At 42.3% G+C, this 23,063-nt stretch overlaps 1 protein-coding gene across 7 annotated transcripts in view; it reads left to right on the forward strand.

Moving 5' to 3' along the window:
* INPP4B (inositol polyphosphate-4-phosphatase type II B) overlaps positions 1–23,063 on the forward strand; it is an 813,539-nt gene that overhangs the window by 547,644 nt on the left and 242,832 nt on the right. For all 7 annotated transcript variants that reach the window (XR_015869683.1, XR_015869684.1, XM_088445787.1 and 4 more), the window contains one exon: positions 10,864–10,936. Coding sequence is in view for 5 of the 7 variants with exons in the window: in XM_088445787.1 (XP_088301913.1) it covers positions 10,864–10,936 (73 nt within the window). In the remaining 2 variants the exon portion in view is untranslated. The remainder of the gene's footprint in view (positions 1–10,863; positions 10,937–23,063) is intronic.

Below are 23,063 nucleotides of genomic sequence, written 5' to 3' on the forward strand. Positions count from 1 at the left end.
TTTTTTTTTTTAACCCCAAAATTTTAAAAACATTTTTGGGGTGTCCTGATTTTTTTGTTTAACTTTTTATTAACACACATTGTTTTTAGGGAGCATTCCCCCAATTCTGCACTTTTTTTCGCCAGCTAAACACTGGATAAAACTTATCCCCACTTCAGCGAAAAGTCTTTGTAATTGAATACAGGCATAATTACAATAGGCGAAAATGACGTCATCGTCGATAAATTATCACCGATAACGGGTTTTCACCAGTAATTGAATACAGGCCTAAGACTGTCAGCAAACATCACTTACCAGCCTGACTGTCACTCTCTCATCTTCTGCATGCAGCTGCTGCTCCCAGCCATCACAGCTCCTCAGCTCAGAGACTGACTCATCATGGGGGCAGAGCTACTCTGTGAGTGGCTGGGACTCAAGTGAGGGAAGGGGAGAGGAGGAAACAGCAGGGACAGAGCTGTCCTGTCGGGCTGGCTGCCTGGCTGTGTGAAGGAAGGATGACAGCCTGGACAGCACAGCACATTAGACTAGCTCAGAGAGCAAGAGAAAGAAGTGACAGCACCTGCTGGCACCTGCAGTTGCCGCTGGCAGTATGTAGATGAGAGACATCCTCCAGACTTCTGATAGGCGGACTCAGAGGCTCCCTCTAATGGTCGGTGCCCCTAGGCAATTGCCTAAAACTGCCTAATGGCCCTGAATCCCCCGCTTTCCCCAGTGCCCCCACAGAAAATCCTAACTGCTCATGCGCAATGGGGCCTGGGCTTGAATACAGGACATCGCAGGGGCAGGGCGTCCATTTGCTGTGGAGTCCAGAGATACCTCCCAGGTCATCCCCCTGCACACAGCTGACAGTCACTTGGGACACACACTGACTGCTGGGAGAGACTGATGCTCCCAGCATTGACTGGCCTGCCCCGGCTGCCCAGCCATAACGGAAGACAGCTGGAGGAGGTGCCAATGCTGCACTGCCTGAGGAGCTGAGTGAGTATTTCAGAGCTCACTGTTGCTCTAGCGAGAACCACTGATGTCAGTGGTGCTGCAAGAGAGAAGAGGTGAGGGGATCTATTAATGAGAGTCTGTGTATGTGTCTGTGAAGGGGGATTCTATTAATGTGAATCTCTGTGTGTGTGTGGGGGTTCTATTAATGTGAATCTCTGCGTGTGTGTGTAAGGGTTCTATTAATGTGAATCTCTGCGTGTGTGTGTGGGAGTTCTATTAATGTGAATCTCTGCGTGTGTGTGTAGGGGTTCTATTAATGTGAATCTCTGCATGTGTGTGTGGGTTCTATTAATGTGAATCTCTGCGTGTGTGTGTGGGGGTTCTATTAATGTGAATCTCTGCATGTGTGGGAGGGGGTTCTATTAATGTGAATCTCTGCGTGTGTGTGTGGGGGTTCTATTAATGTGAATCTCTGCGTGTGTGTGTGGGGGTTCTATTAATGTGAATCTCTGCATGTGTGGGGGGGGGTTCTATTAATGTGAATCTCTGCGTGTGTGTGTGGGGGTTCTATTAATGTGAATCTCTGCGTGTGTGGGAGGGGGTTCTATTAACGTGAATCTCTGCGTGTGTGGGGGGGGGTTCTATTAATGTAAACCACTGTGCGTGGTTGAATGGAAGGTTGAAGCATTTTAATTAGAATGGCTGTGGAGGAGCATATTCTTACTTTGTCCAGATTTCTTTTTGCAACGCCCCCTTATGCCCCTTGTCTCCATATGGAAATGTATTGACACCAATTTACCTCCATGTCAGCAATACAGAATATTTTGTTGATTTACAGTGTCACGTGTCAAGTGTTTACATAAAGTCATTGTAATTTAATTTGGTCTAGAACACACCCAATTGGCAATAGATGCACCCATAGGTGGATCTAGACACGCCTTTTGGGCAGCGCTGGCCATGCCCCTCAATGGCGCGCGGGGCGCTTGCTACTACCGTAAATGATCTCCCTGAAACTACTTTTCAAAAGTAGGCAAGTATGTATAGAAGACTGTTAGGGCTCTATTTACTACAATCCGCATATTGAATGCGGATTGTAGTGTGATATTACCGAGTGAATTCGCATTGCGAATTCAGGCAATATCACAGGGATTTACTATAAATCCCTTGCAGGGACAGAGCTTGCGATAAAGCTCTGTCCCTGCGGATCCCATCCGCACTCTAGTCGCGGTATTTTCGGAAAAAATACCGCGACTAAGAGCCCGCGCATGCGCCGACCGACCACCGCTACTACCCCCCACCGACGCTAAGCCCCGCCCCCGGCACTAAGCCCCGCCCCCGCGACCCCCCCTCCCCCCCCTCCCTTCATTACACTTACCTGCATCCTCCTGGCCTCCGGTGGTCTTCTCCAGGCTTCCCGATCAGGTGATCTCCCATACTGCACTGGGGCCCGATCACCTGATGACCGGGCCCCAGTGTACTATGGGAGACCAGCTGACCGGAGAGGAGCCATCACCGGAGGCCCGATCACCGGTCCCTGGATTCAGGTAAGGAAAAAAAAATGTTTTTAATTTTTTTTTTTCTTTTTTGTATAGCAATCAGCTTGCGGTCTGCTTAGACCACATAGCTGATTACTGGTACCGGCTCCCGCCTCTGCTCTCCCCGTTAGAGCAGAGTGGGAGCCCGGTAACCGGGGGAGACCCTGGATAACGCCACCTCCAGGTGGCGTTATTATCACAGGGCTTCCCCCGGTATTTTTTTACAATTTATTTTTAGTAACTTAGGTCAGATCACATTTCCCATTACAATTATGGGAAATGCGATCTGCTTTACTAAAAATAAGTGATACTGGGGGTTGGAGTAGAATTTTACTAATTCTACTCCAATTGCCCTGTAATAACTACAGGTGAAACTAAAATAATGTGAAAAGGGTGTGAAAACATCCTTTTTCACTTTATTTTAGTAAAAATTATTTTAATAAATAGAGCCCTGTTAGTGACAACTGAGGGCCTGATTCATAACGGATCGCAACTGCAAATGCAATAGCGATTATGCACGCAGTTCTACTGCGATAGTATGCTAATCCATTGCGATTGCTATGCTGCCGCAGCACATCACAAGGACGCCCACTTTACCTTCCACACATCCGTAATGTTTAGCAAGACTGCGAAAACATCAGTACAACTGAGTAACATCTCTAGCCTCACCCACACTTACACAAGCTCTGACCTAACTCAGAAATTGCTAACTGCAACGCATGCTATGAGGCTTCAGGCTGCGGGCGGCATTGCAGTGGCTAATTTATGCATGCCCCTACAACGGCGTTCAAATGCACTGGCATGCTTGCATTTCCTCGACCACCACCCCGTCACCACCCACAAACGACACTTCCTGTGCTTCACTCTGCGATTTGTCAGTCCTGATCACAGTGGACGTTTCGGGCACCCGCACTGCGATACATACACATGCGCAGAACGCAAAGATCTGCCGATTGGTGCTTATTAGCCCTTGTTGAATCAGGCCCTGAGAGAGCAGCACCATTATAGAAGACTGTTAGTGGCAATAACTAAACTAATGGAGACTACAACTTTGTTAAAAATTGGAATAAACATTTTAACCCTTCATCCACAAGTACTAAAAACCCTCTTCCATGAATACAACCCCCCTACGTACCTGCCTGACATAATTTAACCCATTATTGCGCTGCTTAGAGAAATTCCCCTGAAAACGGACGGCTTTATTGTCCAAATTATGCTATTTATACCCCTCCAAGTGCATGATTATTCATTAGGAGGGGTGTACCAGAGGTTCTGCACTGTTTCCTGTCATTTTTATCTTAGCATAAAGATTTCACCTGCTCAGCTGGTGCGCACAAAAAAAGTGAATTTCCTCTAAAAATCGATGAGAGTTTGGAATTGGATTGCAAACGTAATGTGCAGTGTGAAATCGCCATAAGAACGGCTCTGAGGACCCAACTTGCACCTAATTATTTGAGCCCATGATTTGTTTGTTTTTAAGTGCCACAAGCAAACTGTGTAGCTTACCTGCCATAAACGGGTGCCTTAATAACCTCACTGTTGAAGGTCATAACTCCTCTGGGCAAGATAATGGTAATCAGCCGGGGGGCATTTGCAACCTTTTAATCCTGATATGCTATACTAATAGCATCCTAGTATGAAAGGTGGAAATATAATGTGAGCTACTTTTAAATAACTTTTCTAATATATTTCAACGGCATATTACAGACTTGCATTATTCAGACATGAGCATATATTCTGTATTCATAGCAACACAAGGATAATCTAATCTATAATTATGCTCCAGCTGTGTTTTTACAAACAGGTAAAATACTCTATATGAGCGCATAGCTTTGAAAAAAATTCACTTGTCGGCTAAGTCAATTTTCATAGCAATTAGTGTGTGAAAACGGCAATGAGCCTCACATTCTGCTACACCTGGTGCTGTGTGATGGTGGGAAACACATCCAGCTTGTGTATTTTCATAGTAATACATTTGGAGTCACAGGAAACTGTACAGTGAAAGTGTATGGAAATGAAGTGATCATGAAAAATCTAGCAATCATCAAAAGCTTTGGAGTTTTAGTAAAATGAGAAGATGAGTTCTATGTATAAAAAAAAAAAATATATATATATATATATATAATGTTTGCAAGGGGATGCGGTCAGAATGCCTAAGCCGGAATCCTAACACTTATCAGAATACTTGCGCCGGCATCCCGACCACTGGAATCCTGAAGGTAAGTACTGGGGTTAGGGGGAGGGAGGTTAGGGTTACGGTGTGGGGAGGGAAGGAGGGTTAGGTTTAGGCACTGGGTGGAGAGGTTAGGTTTAGGCCACGGGGAGGGAGGGCTAGGGGTAGGGTTGCAAGCTATCCCTTGCAGTCCCCAGCTCTTTCTGCTTTGTCGTCATATTTGTTTGCTATAGCTTGTAACAGCTGTTTAAAATGACTAGATGATACTACAGATAAGTGTCTCTTCAACTGATTAAATGTATTAATGTACTATTGAGATTAAGGTGTATAATTACTGAAGTGCAGGTTTTAGAAGTTAAGTAGTTCCCCATAGCAAACAAATCAGAGTCTAGCTATCATCTTCTAGATGATAGAAGATGGTACTAGAATATGATTGGTTGCTATGGGCAACAACTCTAGTTCTAAAATCCTGCACTTTAGTAAATATACCCCTATATGCAGTTCATTTGAAAGGTAGAAGACCTCCCAACGCAACCCCCGAAATGTATCAGGTTACCTATCGTCCTTGATCGTGTTCCCAGAGCACCAGCAATCTAAACCCTAGAACACACTTTTTATATTTTAAGTTCTTGATAGTAAACTAATAGTCCAAAGGCTGCAAGCTGTCGTCAGTTTACATGTGACAAGCCTGAGTTGAGTACTGTAGCACTTTACGGTCTTAGCTATCTGTTTCTAATGGTGAAGCCATGATAAACATGCAGACAGTTTAACAAAGTAATTTGGGCTGGCAGATAATATTATAGGGGCTCATTTAGAGTAGGATGTACACAAAAAATTGTGTATCTCTATGTATATAGGACCTTCAGAGTTGTACGCTAAAGCTGCCTCCGTTGCATCTGTGCAAGCAGCTGCTATGCAAAAAATGCAAATGTCACAGACACCAGGGGATATATTGAGAAAATCCAAGCGTCTGTGTATAGCATCAGTCACAGATCATTTGATTATCACAGTCCTGAGTGTGTCTATGGTCCCACAGAATGATCGTGGGAACTGAGACACTGAAGCAATATTTCTAGTTACTGGATCGCAAACGCAGGATGTGACACCCCCAGAAATGGTCTCTACATGCCTCCCTTCTTTGCCACCACTCACCGTAACCTCCTAATAACGCTCCCTCACTGTCAAGTCACACTGCTAGTAAACAGTAAAGTGCCTTCACACATATGTGCAGATTGGTGATTATCGCAGGCATAGCGTACATCTCTGAATCAGGCCTATATTACATTAATTACATAAGATAAATAAATATGTCACTCCCCCCCAAAAAAAGAATAATGCTGCAAGATCTTATAGTCTAGGCTGTTGTTTCCAAACGCCAATCCTCAGGGACCCCTAACAGTGCATGTTTTAAAGATCTCCTCAGTACCACAACTGAAATAATAAGCACTACAGGAGGATCTTTTGAAATGTGTCAGCCAGTAATGAATACACTTGTGCTCCAACTAGGAGATCTGGAAAACACGCATTGCAGTAGCAGCACTGGGGTCGATTACACCCAGTTCTGCAAGTAAGTCTTCTGCATGCACCAAAACCGTGCGTGCGCCCCAAAAGGGGGCATGGCCTTGCAACACGCTCCTAGTTTCATCACTCCGGGGGAGTGCCCAGCAGCACTCCCAGAGATGCCGGGCTTCCCCCAGAGACTCTACATGCACTGTCTGTCAGCTCCTACTCAGTGACTGGGAGCTGAGCGCTGCACTGTGATGATACTGGGCAGCTCCTGGCACCCTGTCAGTGAGGATGAGCTGGCATTTTGGTGTCACCCCCTCAGAGGGTGACACACTGTGCGGTCCGCACCCCCTTAGTGACGGTGTGACTGTTAGTGGTCTCTCAGGACCCTGGTCTAGAGTGTCAGCTGAACAGGCTAGTGCTATGTGTCATTTTGCTTCATGGCATAGTTGAATCATTAGGGTGAACAGCTATGCTGCCTTTTATAATACAGTACATGTTTGAATTGATTTACATTGGGCTAAGTGTGCCTATAAAAATGCTTTATCAATGTAACTAGTAGAAGCGCTGTGTGTCCTATTAAAAATATACCAGCTGTTTAAAATCAAATAGTTTTGCACCCATTTGCTGTACAAATTGACATGTACTCTGCAAAACTTAAACTGGGTACTACACACCAGACGATATTTTGTCCTATATGGGCTCCCGCGAGTTGTTGGCGACATCTCCTGTTGGGCCTGCTGCAGCGCGGTGGGGGATGTTGCTAACGATGCCATGCTGGAGAATGCAGCATGTTGCATCCTTCCCCTCGTTGGCACCTGCACTTGCAGCATGCCAGGTCCTGTCGCCCGTGACGTCGGGCTGGGTAAACATCGTCTGATGTGTACCCAGCTTAAAGGGGCCTATCTATTAGCAGATGTTTTTCTGAAAGATGAAAGACAAAAGATATCTATTGAAAATTCCGGTGGCTGTGCTGAAAGATATCTGTCATGTACATGACAGATTTTGGCAAAAGACGAAAGATGAACGATATCGCATGACTTCATTCTGGGAGTGGATTTTTTTTTAATGATTGTTTGAACATTCATTAAAGAAGGAGTTTACATTACGATTTTTTCTTCAAGGGATGGGTGGTGCTCTCTGCAGCCCTCTAAATTCCTGATTACCTATTAATAATTAATAATAATTAATTAATAATGTGACCATGTAATGTGCAAACTGACACGTGTTCCCAACACTAAAAATGTAAGTTTTTAAAATAAACGTGAAAAAAAATACAAGTTCTTTAATAAAAAAATAGTTTTTTACACTGCTACTTTGTCTATTTTTATGTGTATATGTAAAATAATGTTTTATTACTGGCAGGAATGATGACAAACCAAAACATTTATTGTGGCAAATAATGTAATCATATATTTCTATCCTGACCAACCTGTGTTTAGCATGAAGATGTTAATTTAAATATTTAATTTTATGTATTATAAACCCAAGGTTCACCCCAACCCCCTCCCATAGGGGAGAAAAAAGAAGTGTTCTATAATTACCCAATCCCAAACCTACGCTCTCATAGTGTGATGTGTACCAGTAACCAAATACACCACCGGTATACTATAACCAATAGCCCAAGACAATTGCTAAAATTTAACTGAACCCCTTCCATTAACGGTTAAAAACCAATACTGCTTTTAGACCAAAATACTGGGTCTGATCCGGGAGGAGGAACAGTGTTCCCCCTGGATCAGACCCTGTGCCGATCCAGCATATTCCTGAGTTGGCACCGTTTATACCAGAGCCGGGTCTCTACAGACCCGGCTCTTCCATCATGAAAGTGGACGCTTGGAGATGACGTCAATTCCAATCGCTACTTAAGCCCTTTAGAGGCTGGAGTCTTTATAGCCAGCCTTCGTCTCTTCCTCCCGGGAGAATTTGCAGAGGAAGATGCAGACTTGGCCGGCCTCTCCACATCCGCCTCCAAAACTTCTGTGGGCTCGCTGGAGGGAGGTTCTATAACTTCGACCTTGAAAAAATAAATAATAATTAATATACATTTACTAAAAAAATACTTACCATTAAGTGATCTGGAAATTAAGGAAGCCCTGGGAAAGGTAAAAATTCTGACGCACAATCATTAAATATATTTTTTAAGGTAAGCAATAGACTTTACCTAATCCAAATAGTATAACATTTTTAATAGTTTACCTAATCCTGACCCTCCAACTCTTCTTCGAGGTCCTCCTCCTCTTCGACCCTTAGCTCCTGCGTGCACCACGACCGTGTCTTTGGGTCTTGTTCAAGAACAAATAGGAGCAGGTCATAATACCACAGCTTGGGCTTCTGGACTTCACCAGCACTTGCTCCCGAACGTTGTGCATCGTTGTACTTATTGTGCACCTTTAAGAATACTGTTCTGAATTTTCGCCTTTACCCAGTCGACGTCAGCATCTTTTTGTCAGCCTCGGCTGTAGATTACAAGCTTATTAAGTGCCTGATTCTTTTTATCTCTGTTTGAGTAGTCCTTGCTGGATAACTTGGACAGGCACTCATTGGCCTGGTACATTTCGATGAATCCCATCCAAAATTTGCGTACTTGAGAAACTGTCATCTGCAAAATAATATAAACTTTATTTTTAATAGACATTTGCAAACAGTAGTGCCACTGTGCTCCAATTAGATCCCCTTTGCTGTGCTCCCATTTGTGCCCTTTTTCATCCCTTTAGTGCCCCTTCCGCTCCCCTTTATGCCCCTTCAGCTCCCCTTTAGTGCCCCTTCAGTTCCCCTTGTATGACCCTTCACATCCCCTGGTAATGCCCCTTTAGTGCCCCCGTTGTGCCCCCTTTAGAGCCCCTGTAGTGCCCCCATAGCACCCCCTGGTATAGCTCCTTTAGCGCCCCCATAGTGCCCCCCTGGTATAGCTCCATATAGTGCCCCCTGTAGTGCCCCATTTAGAGCCCTTGTAGTGCCCTATTTAGAGCCCCCTTTAGTGCCCTATTTAGAGCCCCCTTTAGTGCCCCCTTTAGAGCCCCTGTAGTGCCCCCTTTAAAGCCCTGTAGAGCCCCATTAGTGCCCCCATTAGTGCCCCCGTAGCGCCCCCTGGTATAGCCCCTTTAGTGTCCCCATAGTGCCCCCTGGTATAGCCCCTTTAGTGTCCCCATAGTGCCCCCCTGGTATAGCCCCATATAGTGCCCCCTTTAGAGCCCCATATAGTGCCCCCTTTAGAGCCCCATTTAGAGCCCTTGTAGTGCCCTATTTAGAGATCCCCTTTAGAGGCCCTGTGGTGCCCCTGTAGTGCCCCCTTTAGAGCCCCTGTAGTTCCGCCTTTAGAGCCCCCTGTAGTTCCGCCTTTAGAGCCCCCTGTAGTTCCGCCTTTAGAGCCCCCTGTAGTTCTGCCTTTAGAGCCCCTGTAGTGCCCCCTTTACAGCCCCTGTAGTGCCCCCTTTACAGCCCCTGTAGTGCCTCCTTTAGAGCCCCTGTAGTGCCCCCTTTAGAGCCCCTGTATTGCCCTCTTTAGAGCCCCTGTATTGCCCCTGTACAGCCCCCATTAGACCCCCCTTTAGATCCCCTGTAGTGCCCCTGTAGTGTCCCCTTTAGAGCCCCTATAGTGCCCCCTTTAGAGCCCCTGTAGTGCCCCCTTAGAGCCCCTTTACTCGCTACATACACATAAAAAAGCGACGCACCTCCTTTGACCGCCGCAACACCTAGCCCCCACCGCACTATAAACAAGCCCACTACCCCCCCAATGCACTATGAATAAGCCCGCTGTCCCCCTAGAAGCAAGCCTGCTGCCCCCCGCATATTAACAAGCCCACTGCTCCCCACCGCACTATAAACAAGCCCGCTACCCCCGCTGTAAACTACCTCGCAAACCCCCCACTATAAACAACCCTCCTCTACCCCACCCTCACTGCACTACAAGCCACCCCGCTACCAATCCCCCATAGATGCACTGTACTTACCTTTTTTCTTTTGCAAAGCTGCGTTGTCCCCCGACGCTCTGTAGCTGCTGCTTCTCTCCAGGGAACTGTGGCGGGAACTCGGAGCATCCTGGGTTTGGTTTGCATAAATTATTGTTCGTCGTTCGTTATTTACCGCATATAAACTGCCAGATATTTCTAATATCTGGCAGCAATATTTGATAATTGACCAACATGTTGGAGAGATGAAAGATTCAATTTATCGACCGCGGGAGTGAGCATCTGCCATCGTTCAGGCCCTATCCATAGCAGATAAATTGAACGACTGAACGATATATCGTTCAGTCGTTCAATTTATATGCTAATGGATAGGCCTCTTAAGTGTGCCTACTACTGTACTACTGTGCAAGGCAGTGCACTCCAGCACACTTCTCCCATTGGCTGGTGCAAACTCCTGCTCTTCTGCATACTCCACCACTTAGTTGAATAACATTTGCCTTGTGATAGAAATCCAGGTGTACTGTATGTGCATTTGTATTTGGCACTACCAAAACAGACTTAAATAGCATCTACAAATCTGACTTGACTTTAAATATCTTTATTCAACAATAGGGGATAATTTATTTATTTTATATACAAGTAGGAACACTGCTATAATATGTTATGTCTGGTGACATGTAATGACATCCTAGAGGCTTTTGGCAAATAATTTTACAGTGATATTTAACTTTACAGTATATTATCTGCTTTACATTTACTGTATGATAAAATATTGGCTAACACTACATTTTTCTCTGTGCAGTGCGCCTTAGTGTGTGAGTGCTCCTCACCTGAAATGGTCAGTGGGAATGACAACCTACCTTTGCTTAATTCAGGTAAGAAGTAATTATATGTTAATAATTTATGATTGTCATAAACAAAGTTTATTTTTCCATCATTTGCTTTTATTATGCTTTGTATTAGAAGAATTGACTGAAACAATGTAGGCTTGTGTGTTGTATAAATCTCCTATGCACTTTGCTTATTATTCCAGTACCGAGCTGGTGATGTTATGAAATAACAACTGTTGGAATAACTTCTGCCTGTAATTTCTATAGTAGCAGGCAGGGAGATCTGCCAAGCTCAGGGTAGTGGTGGTAAACGGGTGTCCCAGACTTCGCCTGCAGGCTGCAGCCCCAGCATCTGACTTATTCTCTGCTTCTTTTTTTTTTTTTGTAAGTAGCGAATAGGAATGTACGGCAGCAGTCAGCTTCCATGTTACGTGACCTTTTGCAATCTTGCGTTAGAATGAGAATGATGTAGTAAGTATTGTGGTAAATGTATTGGTAAGCAGGCTAAATGGCGGTACTCTCATGTTTCTGAGTAAGTCATACTGTAATTTATGAAGCACAAAACATTTATACGCAATGCAGAAGCAACTAATCTTGTAAAGTACGCAGTAGGAGCATCAGTGTGGCTAGGCTGGTGGAGCTATGCAACAATTAGATTTCCTTTTGCAGAACATGATTATTGGAATAAGATAGAAGTGAAGAGTTTTAGATGGTGTTGCATGCTATGCAGAGAAGTGCACGCCCATTTATACTTCTATACTTTTAATTGCACCTGTGTTGCACTTTGGTGAAGAAGCACATAATAAAGCAGCCCTGATGTACCTTCATGTGCTTATTTATGTAGGCCATAAATGGGACTAAAAAGAGAAAAATGGAAATGTTTACTGAAATGCTGGGTACTAAAGATGTAGGATGATATTTTAGCCTCTCTGTATGCCTAGGTACGTTTCCAAAGTGAGGAGGTATCTACAGAGATCATTGTGTAAGCATATATGTACTCTAGGTGGATCCTTTTTACATCAAATATTCAGTCTGTACTATATATGTCAGTCTGTAAGGTTGCCTGATCCACCATGGCTAACACCATTCCATACAATGTAAATAAACCACATCATCACACATTTTATTAAGACCACTGCGGTTGCGCCATTTCCACATCAGCCATTTCTGTGTTGTTAATTACGTCTATGGAAGGCACTGATATACATTACAGAGACCATTCCATAAACTGCCCTACAATAGATATTGCATCTTAGTGACCACCATGCAATACACAGGGCATCCTAGTGACCACCATGCAATGCAGATACCACCTTAATAAAGACTATAGAATACAGAGACTTCTAGTGACCAATATATATGATATAGAAAGCAACCTACTGAGTGCCATAAAATACAGAGAGCATCCAAATAACCGCCATCCAATACACAAAGCATTATAGTGGCTGCCGTGAAATGCAGAATGACAGAGCATAGTAGTGAATGCCGTCCAACACAGAGAGCATCCTAGTGACTGTTGTAGAAGCCAAGAGCCTACTAGTAGTTGTTGTACAATACACAGAGATAGGAATTCCATTTATTTTAAGTTTTGAGGTTAAGTAGGATGATCTTTGTCATTGTAATTCTGCTTTAGCTGGGCAATAACACAATTCCACATCACTTTGGCTGAAAACCTTGAGTTTTGTTATGTTGATAGTGACACTTTAACTACAACTGTTCTCTGCATCTGTGACAGCTGTGATATAACTAAGCTTGTTACCTGTGTTCTTTGCTCTAGATCAGTTTTACCATTAGATGTTTGCTGTGCTCAGTTTTAGAAACCTTGATTCCATACAATATATATCACCTGTGGTATGTAGTTAAAATACCTATGGCCGGGACGCCGTCTGTTAAAATCACGGTGTCGGAATCCCGACCCGGGATTTAACATAGGCAGCTAAATTTATTTATTTATTAACAGTTTCTTATATAGCACAGCATATTCCATTGCGCTTTACAATTGTAATCATTAATAGAACAAAACTGGGTAATAACAGACAGATATATAGGTAAGAAGGCCCTGCTCGCAAGCTAACAATCTATAGGGAAATAGGCATTGATACACAAGGATAAGTGCTATATACAGAGGAATGTCGACCAAATGTAATGAGGACGTGAGAGAATGACGATGTGTGAGATTGTGTGTGGACTGTAAAAGGGGATGTAATTAGATATGGAAGCTATGAAAGTTATGTGGGAAGATCTGGAGCTAAATCTCGATGCCAGCCCACAGCCTGACACCAGAATCCTGAAAGACGGCACCCTGATCGAAGGTAAGTGGGGCGCCCATAGCTAGCTGTTGGCCACGGGGGGAAGGGTTAGAATTAGGCACTACAGGGGGGGTTAAAGTTAGGCTTTGAGGGGAGGAGGTTAGGGTAAGGCACCACTGTGGGGGGTTAGGGTAAGGCACTAAGAGGGAGGGTTTAGACACTAACAGGGAGGGTTAGGGTGCGGAGTGGGGAGGGTTAGGATTAGGGTGCAACAAGGGAGGGTTAGAGGGAGAAGGGGGAGGGCTAACATACTTACCTGACCCCTGTTGGGGGTTCCCAGCATCGGGATGCTGCTGACAGCATTTTGACAGCAGGTATCCCGACTGCCGGGATTTCATACCCAACCCATGACCTGCATACTCAGGCTTTTAAGAATCCCTGTGTTATTTTATTGCAACTCTGGTTGTAGTGGAGGGTGTCCTCCAGGCTTCCTTATTAGATTGTATTGCCTTAGTGCTCAGTTCATCTTCTGGACAGGAAGTGGTGGGTAAAAAGGGAAATAATACATTTTCTACTTCAGTGGATGCATTTTAATCTATAGTCTCTTGCATATTGCAACATGCTCACATACAAATTATGCCATTCTGGATACTAACCCACCCTCTCCTCCCCCACCCGAGGTGGTGATCACTTTATCATTACCTGAAGCTACTAAATCTGCTGGTGCCGTGCATAGGTCATTGGTTTGACCGTTGGCTAACTGCAATTGACCCAACCCCAACACTGATTAATGACCTCTCCACTGGTTTAGTTCCATCAAACCTGTTCCTCCTCCTAGTACAGTAGTGGTCCCTGATGCCTCTGTGCCAATTTGTGTTGATGAGATTGATGTCTCCATTCCTGCCCCTTTACTTGATCACTGTACTGTCCTCTCTAGATTTGGCCCATCCTTGCTTGTCCTCAGCCTACTCTCTACTTCTCTCTTCTCACTACTTCCCTTAGGGTTTGCAAATTGCTTCTCACACCTACCTTCTCTTCTCTCCCTTTCACTTTTGGTCTGCACAGAATCTTTGCAACTACTGATTTGTATATTTGTTGTGTTCTTTAGATTGCCCGGTGCACCAATTGACTCATTGGTGCACCCTGTTTGTTTGGAGGACAATTTAAGAAAATTGGAAACATTTTGTCTGTTTTAATTTGTTTTATTTCCTGTGACTGTATCATTGCCCTGTATGCTAGCTTATAGTATAATTTATTCTGTTACTTTGTTGCCTATTGTAATCACTCCATTCTGCCATGTTTGTACATATTCTTCTTTTAGTTCTGCATTGTTGACACCTATGAATACTTTATAATCTATATTTTTGGAGAAATAAAAACATTATTCAAAAAATGTAAAGAAATCCACAAAACATGACCTGTTGGAGGTACTTGAGGACTGAAATTGAGAACCAGTGCTATAGAAAGTTATATAGATAGAAGTAGTTTTCAATTCATATGGATTTACTGGATTGCAAAACATTGGGCCTGATTCAAGGTTAGGAACAAAGCAAACAAGGAGCAAAAATGATAAGTATGCATCTTGGCAAAGTCATGTTGTACTGTAGGTAAGGCAGATTTAAAATGTGCAGAAAGATTTATAATTGAGAAGGCAGGGCTGGATTAAAGACCACATGGGCCTGGAAATGTTCAAAGGCCTATACTGGGAAGGGGATGAGCTGTTACCAGTGCTGTGTGGGTGTGGCCAGAGCCACATGAGTGTGTACACCCCCTACCCTATCAGCCTTACTGTCTCCCTAAATACATAACCATAGAAATATTGCATAATTCTGTGAGAAAACTAGAATTAAAATTGTAATACTTATGATGATGGGCCTACTTTTATGTGAAGGCTTGGAGCTGTAGCTTCATCTGCCCCATTTTTAATATGGCCTTGTGGGAAGGGTCTTACCTGAATTCTATATTTGTTCGATTCCCAGTGTCAGCATCCCAACTGCAGGCATCCCAACAGTAACTATTGGGTTTAGGGGGAGGGTCATGATTAGGGTTAGGCACTAGGGGGAGGGTTAGAGTTCGACAATAGGAGGAGAGGATTAGGTTTAGGCTGCGGGAGAGGGAGGTTAGGTTTATTCACTAGGGGGGAGGGTTAGGTTTAGGCTGCAAGGATGGAGGGTTAGGGGTAGGGGCAGAAGAGTATACTTACCTCCTTCTGTCTGGATTGTCACCCTGTCGGGATGCCGGCACCAGGATTCTGACCGCTGGAATCCCGAACGCCGGCATCCCGTACCCAACCCGGTTTGTCAAGGATAAAATTGCTCCTATTGCAATTTGTTGCTAACAATGATGGAAGCAGATTGTATCCTTGTACCACATTTCCTCTGTTACTGATTAAAGTTGGTAATTTAGTGATCGCAGATTCCCGTATTGGGAATCTGCACATGGACTGTACTGTGTATGTGCAGTATGGGTCTGGAATCCCGCACGCAGTCCAGCAGCAGACTATCAATGCTTGACATGCTGCCATTTCTGGGCGGGGAGGGGCAGTGACAGCCTCCATTTTCCAAAACGGAGGCATGTTGCTGCCTTTGAGGGGGGAGTGAGGAGGAAAGGATCTCCGTCGGCTGACAGAGATTTCCTGGCCTCTTTTGTGCTTCTGTGGCAGCCGGCTTACTTGACTCCGTGGGTCACTCAGCCAGCCGATAGTATCGCAGATGATCCAATGCTGCGTCCTAGGACAGATCAGTATTGCATGCAGCAATGACACCTACTGCTGCATTACCATATTAGAGCTATCGCAGATGCTAACATGTTAGCAGCTGCAATAGCAAATCCGTCCCCTTCTGAATCAGACGACCCCGAGAGCACTTTGCCCAAAAACATGATCCTTTTTTGATTTGAGTTTAGTTTCTTATGTGATAATCTGTCTTCTAGATAGTTTTCCAAGGTACTGTAGAAACGCTTTACAGTATTTTTTAATCATTAACTTCCTCAATATATTAGTTTGATTCTATTTTCATTTCTTTTTGGTGCCATAAATTGTTACAGTGAATTGTTAAAGTGATTAATTCTCCTTATTTATGCATAATTACACACAACTGCATATATTTCAAGATTACGTGGATTAGATCTGCAATATTAACATCTACAGAGATGATTTATATGATACAATAATACACAATCTAATGACACATATTGTTTGAGCAATGAAAGCAAAATATTAGCAAGCAGGAAATCCCAAAACTGCTCTTGAACTAATTTATAAAAGAAAAGTGAGACTGTATGCTAATTATAACCTCATTTGTAAATTGGTCTTGAAATGGCTTTATATACTAAACATAGAGGATTAATTTTAGTGATTTCAAGTAGAACTGTATTTTCTAGGTTCTATGAAATAAAAAATCACCATGCGCAAGGCATACTGTACACTCGTCACTGTGTGGGGTCATTTAGGAGAATATTTATCAAAATTCACATCTCAGATGTGGATGGGATGTAATAAATTCACCCACAATCGCAAAGCGATATTTGAATACATCACAAGGATGTATCAAATATCACATGTAGGGACAGAGCTTGCGAGAAAGCTATGTACCTGCAAATCCTCTCCCTGGAATTCCTCAGGCCGGTACACACTAGACTAGATGATGTCTAAGGTGTACCAACCTCATTAGCTATGTATCCCGGGCTAGGTGCCAGCATTGGCAAGTGCATACCTACGGCAGCGATGGAGCGACTGCGATTTGGGGGGGTAGCGAGGGCCATGGCTTCGCGAGTGGAATCCGCAGATCTTTCTGCATATACAAAAGATCTGAGGATGCGACGGGCGTCCCGCGGGAGCATGCATCCGCATTGTGATAGTGGGTACACACTGGATGATTGGAACGATTTGTCTCTCTGATGCATCAAAATCTTCCAAATTGCTAGATATCGTCTAGTGTGTACCTAGCTTCAGGGTATTTTTTTGCAAAATATACCCTGAGAGTCTGACCGCAAATGCGCGCATGTGGGGGCAATTCCGTGTATACTCCTGGGATGGGTGTAATATTGTGTATATTTTATCTGTGGAGGCATTATGCTGTTCAGTGCAGCCTTGTGCAGTACAATGGAAGCTGGTCAGGCAGACACTGGGTGTGGGGAATGAAAGGGCATTGAGCATCACCTAATAATAATACCACATTTCTTTGTGTTTGAGGTAATTTAAATTTAATTACCAACTCAGACATTACAGAAGCCATTATTTAATTGTCATATTAGCTTATGCAAGACACAGTCCAACCACGAGTCATTGGTCTCTTGCATTTTCCATGGCGTAACAGTGACCAGTGTTCATAGGGGGAGTGTTGCTCTGTTGTTCAAAGTAAATTTTGACTAAAGTAAGCTCATCCCACAAAATTGGTATAGGCAACAGTAAAACTTTATCTAGTGCCTCCATATGTATATTTTCAGACAGAACAAAGTAAAAATACAAAATAAAATAACCTCCTTGTTACTATGTATAAACATCCTACTTGGGATTTGCAAAGCTTTGCTATTTAATACAGAAAGTACTCTGTGTTAAAATAAATCCACATTATTCTTGGAGAAAGCCCAAATCTGTCTAGAAATCTGTAAACAAAGATCATCAGTGTATTCTTCTGTAGATTGGAAATATAAATGTGCAGATGTAGAACGTATTGCTGTGTCTGTTCTGCATGATAGGCTCAGCCTGTCAGCAGCAGAGCCTACATCATTACCGTAACAATAATTAATTAGCATTTTAAGCGGTTTACTTGAATAAGTATAGCTATATATGAAGACAATTACAGTGAGAATTGTCTCCAATTTTTTTTGTATGATCTTAAACTAACCCCCATACCAGAAAATAATAAAAAAATATCAAATGAATCATTGTGGAACATGTTGTAAAATCCAGTAAGATGTCTGCAGATGACCGTTTTTGGTCTGTGTGTGCTCATCTTGCGACTTAAGCTGGGTACACACCTTGCTAATATATCTGCCTATCGAGTAATCTGCAGATAATGGTTGATCAGACCCACTGAACAACCATCGTTTGTCATCTGGCCACGGGTCCTGCTGGCCGGGGGCGTATCGCGATCTCCTCCCCGCAGCCTCTGCAGCAAGTGTACGTGCAGTCGGCTGACCGCCTGTACATTCACCACGATGCACCAGTATATCTGCAGACATATTGGGCATCGGCAGTGCAGCACGGCCAACTCGCTATGTCTGTGAACGGCGACGATCACAGACATATCGCTGGTACACACCGGCCGACACACACAAGATATATTGGCTGATCAATTGATCGGCCAATATCTGCCAGTGTGTACCCAGCATTAGGGGTATATTTACTAAGGTGCAGGTTTTTAAAAGTGGAGATGTTGCCCATAGCAACCAATCAGATTCTAGCTATTATCTTCTATAAGGTGCTGGATAAGTGTTAAGTAGAATCTGCTCCAGTTGCTCAGTCCAAGTGCAGAATGAACAAATCTCATACAATTTGGACACTGATGTTTGTTAGGAAAATTGGACTTTGACCCTGTGGTTAGGCTCCAGATTGGAAATATCTTGCCTGTGTGTGGCACCATCAGGATCGTAACTAGGGTAGTGCGACCAGCAGAGCAGGGGGCGCTGTTTGGCCCTGTCAATTTTCCTGTTTATTATCATTCTCACTTATAGCTTCCTCTTCTTTTATCGCCAGCATCTCCTGGCCTCCCCTATCTCTTCCCTGGCCATTCCCCATGAGACCATGGCTCTTTTTTATGTCCCTCTTTTAAAAATGAGAGGGGGGGCACCAATGGTCTCTCTGGCACAGGGCACCAAAAAGTCTAGTTACGGCTCTGGGCACCACACTGTATATAAACTTTAAAGCAGCTAATATGACTTCACCAATAAGTGACCCACATCATGTCTTAATTACTGGTTCTGAAAGATGGGGTGGGCTGGCTGGCTGGCACATTTTAGCATGAGTTTATACATTTTTATAACACAAGAAGGTTTTTTACCAGCAAAGCACAGTACAAAAATGGCTGTATACTAAAAAAAAAAAAAAAAAAATAATAATAATAATTTGAGCATTGTTTATATGATGTGAGTGTGAATTTTTTATAGCCAGTGTGCTATTTGGAAAGTTGTTATATTAAAGAGCTAATCAATATCATCGCCATCTGTCTTGTATTCAATGCAGAAACTATTGTAGTAAGCTTTATACATTACAGGCAACATTCTAGTAACTGTTTTACAACAGAGACATCAGTGAGATCATTCTATGGCCCTCTGTACAGTACAGACAACATTTTATGGATTGCTGTATGGTTTAATACAAAGAGCATTCTTGTGACCTATTTGTTACAGGGAACATTCTTGTGACCTATGTGTTACAGACATCATTCTTGTGACCTCTATGTTAGACTTTACCCAGACAGATATTATATTTGAAAAGTGCACTACATTACTGCATACATGCCTACTCTCCTGGAAGTCGCGGGAGTCTCCCAATTTTTGGGGTAACCCCCTCACCCGCGGTAGAATAGGCACTTCTCCCGCATTCCTGCCCACTTCCTAGTGAAGTGGACAGATTGGGGAGAATTTTAAAGGAGATCGCATCATTTGGCCCTGCTCCCTATTTAAATATGCGCTTTTTGCGGTAATTTACAGAGAGGGGTGGGACTTAATGCCACAAACCGTCAGGCCCGTCCCCATTACTGCTTTTTTGTTTAGACCGGACAATAGGCCATTGCCTCTGAAATGATTATAAATAGTTATTCCCAGAATGTGTTTGATATGATTTACGTGTAAATACACAGCAATTAATGTGGTTAACGCAGAGGTTCCCAAACTCGGTCCTCAAGGCACCCTAACAGTCCAGGTTTTGGGTATATCCATGGCGACGTAATACCTCAGTCAGTAAATATAACCACCTGTGCTCAACCATGGAAATCTCTAAAATCTGAACTGGGGGTGCCTTGAGGACCGCATTTGGAAACCTCTAGGTTAACTTGTTTTGGATGGTTTTATGTCTCTGATTTGATACCTTTATGCTCATCTAACAATGTTCCATAACAATTTGTCACTTGCAGAATATATTATATCGTTTTGAAAGAATTTGTTTTCCCTGATATATGAATGTACTCTAAAATCTTTTACACATATGATTGCATTTCATAATGATAATCTATTAAGTATTATTGCCCTTTTAAGTCTGGTATGAAAAATCTGTAAAAATGTACACTTTTGTAAATCCACTGCTTAGTAAATATGCTCCGAAGTATTAAAGTGATACTATAGTTTCACCCAGTTGACATTATTAGTAATAATAGCCAACTTCATAGGTATGTGTGTCTAAATATGAGTTAATGATTATTTTAGGAGGAGACATGATTGGTCATATATTTGGGAAGAACTATGTTTTTGTTTAATTAAACAATATTTTAGCATACATACAATAAAAGTTAAATTTTATTAATTTAAACAAGTTTGGCCCCCAAAAAGAGTTTTTGTTTCTTCTTTGTTTTTGCTCTCTTGCAAAAATTCTTCTGTTCAGTCATGAATTATAAACCCTTGGGTGCACCGCCAGCTATAGAATGTTTATACTGAGATTATCTCCAATATTACATATGTATTATTGGTACAATACTGTACATACAACTCCTTCAATCAGGTTCAGATTCAGCCCATTGTTGTTTGGCCAAAAATTATATAAATAATTAATTTTAAAAAAAGAATCAGAATGGTTAAAAATAAAAATAAAAAAATTAAATAAAACATCCGCATTAGGTGAATAGCCTGCTGGGAAATATCCTATTAAGGGCTTTGGCCAATACACTGCCAAGTGACCTTACAAATTATTTCCAAATGTTGTCTAGTATGCCTTGTCTTCCTTTATAATGTTATAGACATCTACTTAATATAATTGCAGATTTTGCTTCCTGTCGGGTGACATTTATTTGCCAGTATATTCAATTCTAGTAATTAAAATGATTTATTGTCCTTATGCTGCAAATAAAGTAAAATATACATTTCATACATGAAAACTCCATGTCTAACTCTATAAGTCATGGTTTGGTTGGCTGTTGTCTGCTTTAACATCATAATATCTTATTAAAGTTGTCATTTATATAATTAAGCAGGGTATTACTTTTGTTATTTTAAGTTATTGGCAAAATGAACTGGTCCTTGATCTTGGACAGCCTAATTACTGCCTAGTACACCTGCAATGAATGTCAGAGCATTAGTTACAGTATTTGCATAGCTACAGTAAATTCACCTGTCTTTAGAAATGCAAATGTTTTAAGCCTATCTATAGAGCAATTATGTATTCAGATTATCATATACAAGTATTTTATGTTTAAAAATAGAAATAGTTATTTTTATCCTTGGTCTCCTCACTAAATGGTTTTTGAAGTAAATGCAGGTGTCATAACTCAGGCAGTTAATGAGGAGCAAAAAAGTTGATGATCTTTTTCCTGCAAGCTTTTGTAATGGTTACTTAAATAAAGATTTTTATGTGAAGGTTGTTGAACCCACAAATCTGGCATAAACAAACTATAATCATGGCATTTAATATAGTTTGTTATTAATCAAACAGAATTATTACAAGCCAGTTTTATCTTTTTTCATCATACAACTTTGGACTAAATACTGTATGTCATATTTATGTATATAACTAAAGACAGGACATGAAGCTGAGACATTATTTTTTTGGGATGTTATCTCTTGCAAGTTGCAGCACAATATATTCACACACCCTCCACAATGAATTCTACAATGATTTGGCATGTCATTGTGCAGTATTCCCTAGTGGTTCTCAGAGACATTAATAAAGACATTTAGGCCACACTACAACGATATGCAATCGATGGTTGAGACTAATACTCTTCATCCCAGACCATTCATGTTTGCCTATACGCACTGTGCAATTTAATCAACAATTGAATAATCTCTCGTTCCATCCTTAATTAAACTGCACCACCTTGTACATGATATCTTATGATTGGCTGTGCATCACGTCCAACCAAAAGATATTGTGCGCGAGAATTGGCCATACATGCTGCACGATATGCTCGTTTTGTTGTTCCAAATTGCCTGGAAATAACAAATCGGGCAGATATTGTTGCAATGTGTACCTATTGTTGCAATGTGTAGCTTTAAAAACACAACCTGTGAAATGTGAGTAAAGGAATAAATTAAAACTCTTGTTTTCGTAATAGATGTCTTATAACATGTTATAACTGTATTATACGTAATATTTTTTGTAAAGCTCTCTAATGTGTTATTTTGCACACGTATGCATTATAAAATGTATATATTTCAATCATACATACCTACTGTCCTGTTTCACCTGGGAGTCTCCCAAATTTTGGGGAGTCCCCACAGACTCCTGGAAAACCAGGTCACTCTCTGGATTCTTGCCAATTTGCTGGTGCAATGGACGGTATCTTGGCAAATCCCTTATAGTAACTCAGCCCTTGTGCACCATATCACGATGTGCGGGAATGCGCAGCAGGGACAGGGTCAGCTTACATACACACACACACACACACACACACCCTGTCTGTCTGTCTGTCTCCACCCCCCCCCCCCCCACACACACACATGAGATTAAGAAAGTCAGGATGTATGATTTAAATTAAGAAAAAAGGTAAGATATTTCTGGTTTGTAGAGTGCAAATCAGGCGGAAGCTCCCAGCAGTCATCTTGACATTCAACTTCATGAAAGATAACATATCTCAAATTATTAAATTCAAACAAAGAAACAAAGGCTGTATTACTTTGAGTCTTCCCGGCTTCCTGAGGAAACCTGAAATTCTCAGGGAGGACAAGATTGAGGGCAAAATGACGTGATGCCCACCACAGCTTAGTAATTCAAAATGCCTCATTGCTCAGTGGTAGTTGTCTGATGATAATTCATGTACAGTAATTGTGCA

The sequence above is a fragment of the Taudactylus pleione genome, unplaced genomic scaffold (genome assembly GCF_031769625.1).
Source record: "Taudactylus pleione unplaced genomic scaffold, aTauple2 ptg000389l, whole genome shotgun sequence".
Taxonomy (NCBI): Eukaryota; Metazoa; Chordata; class Amphibia; order Anura; family Myobatrachidae; genus Taudactylus; species Taudactylus pleione.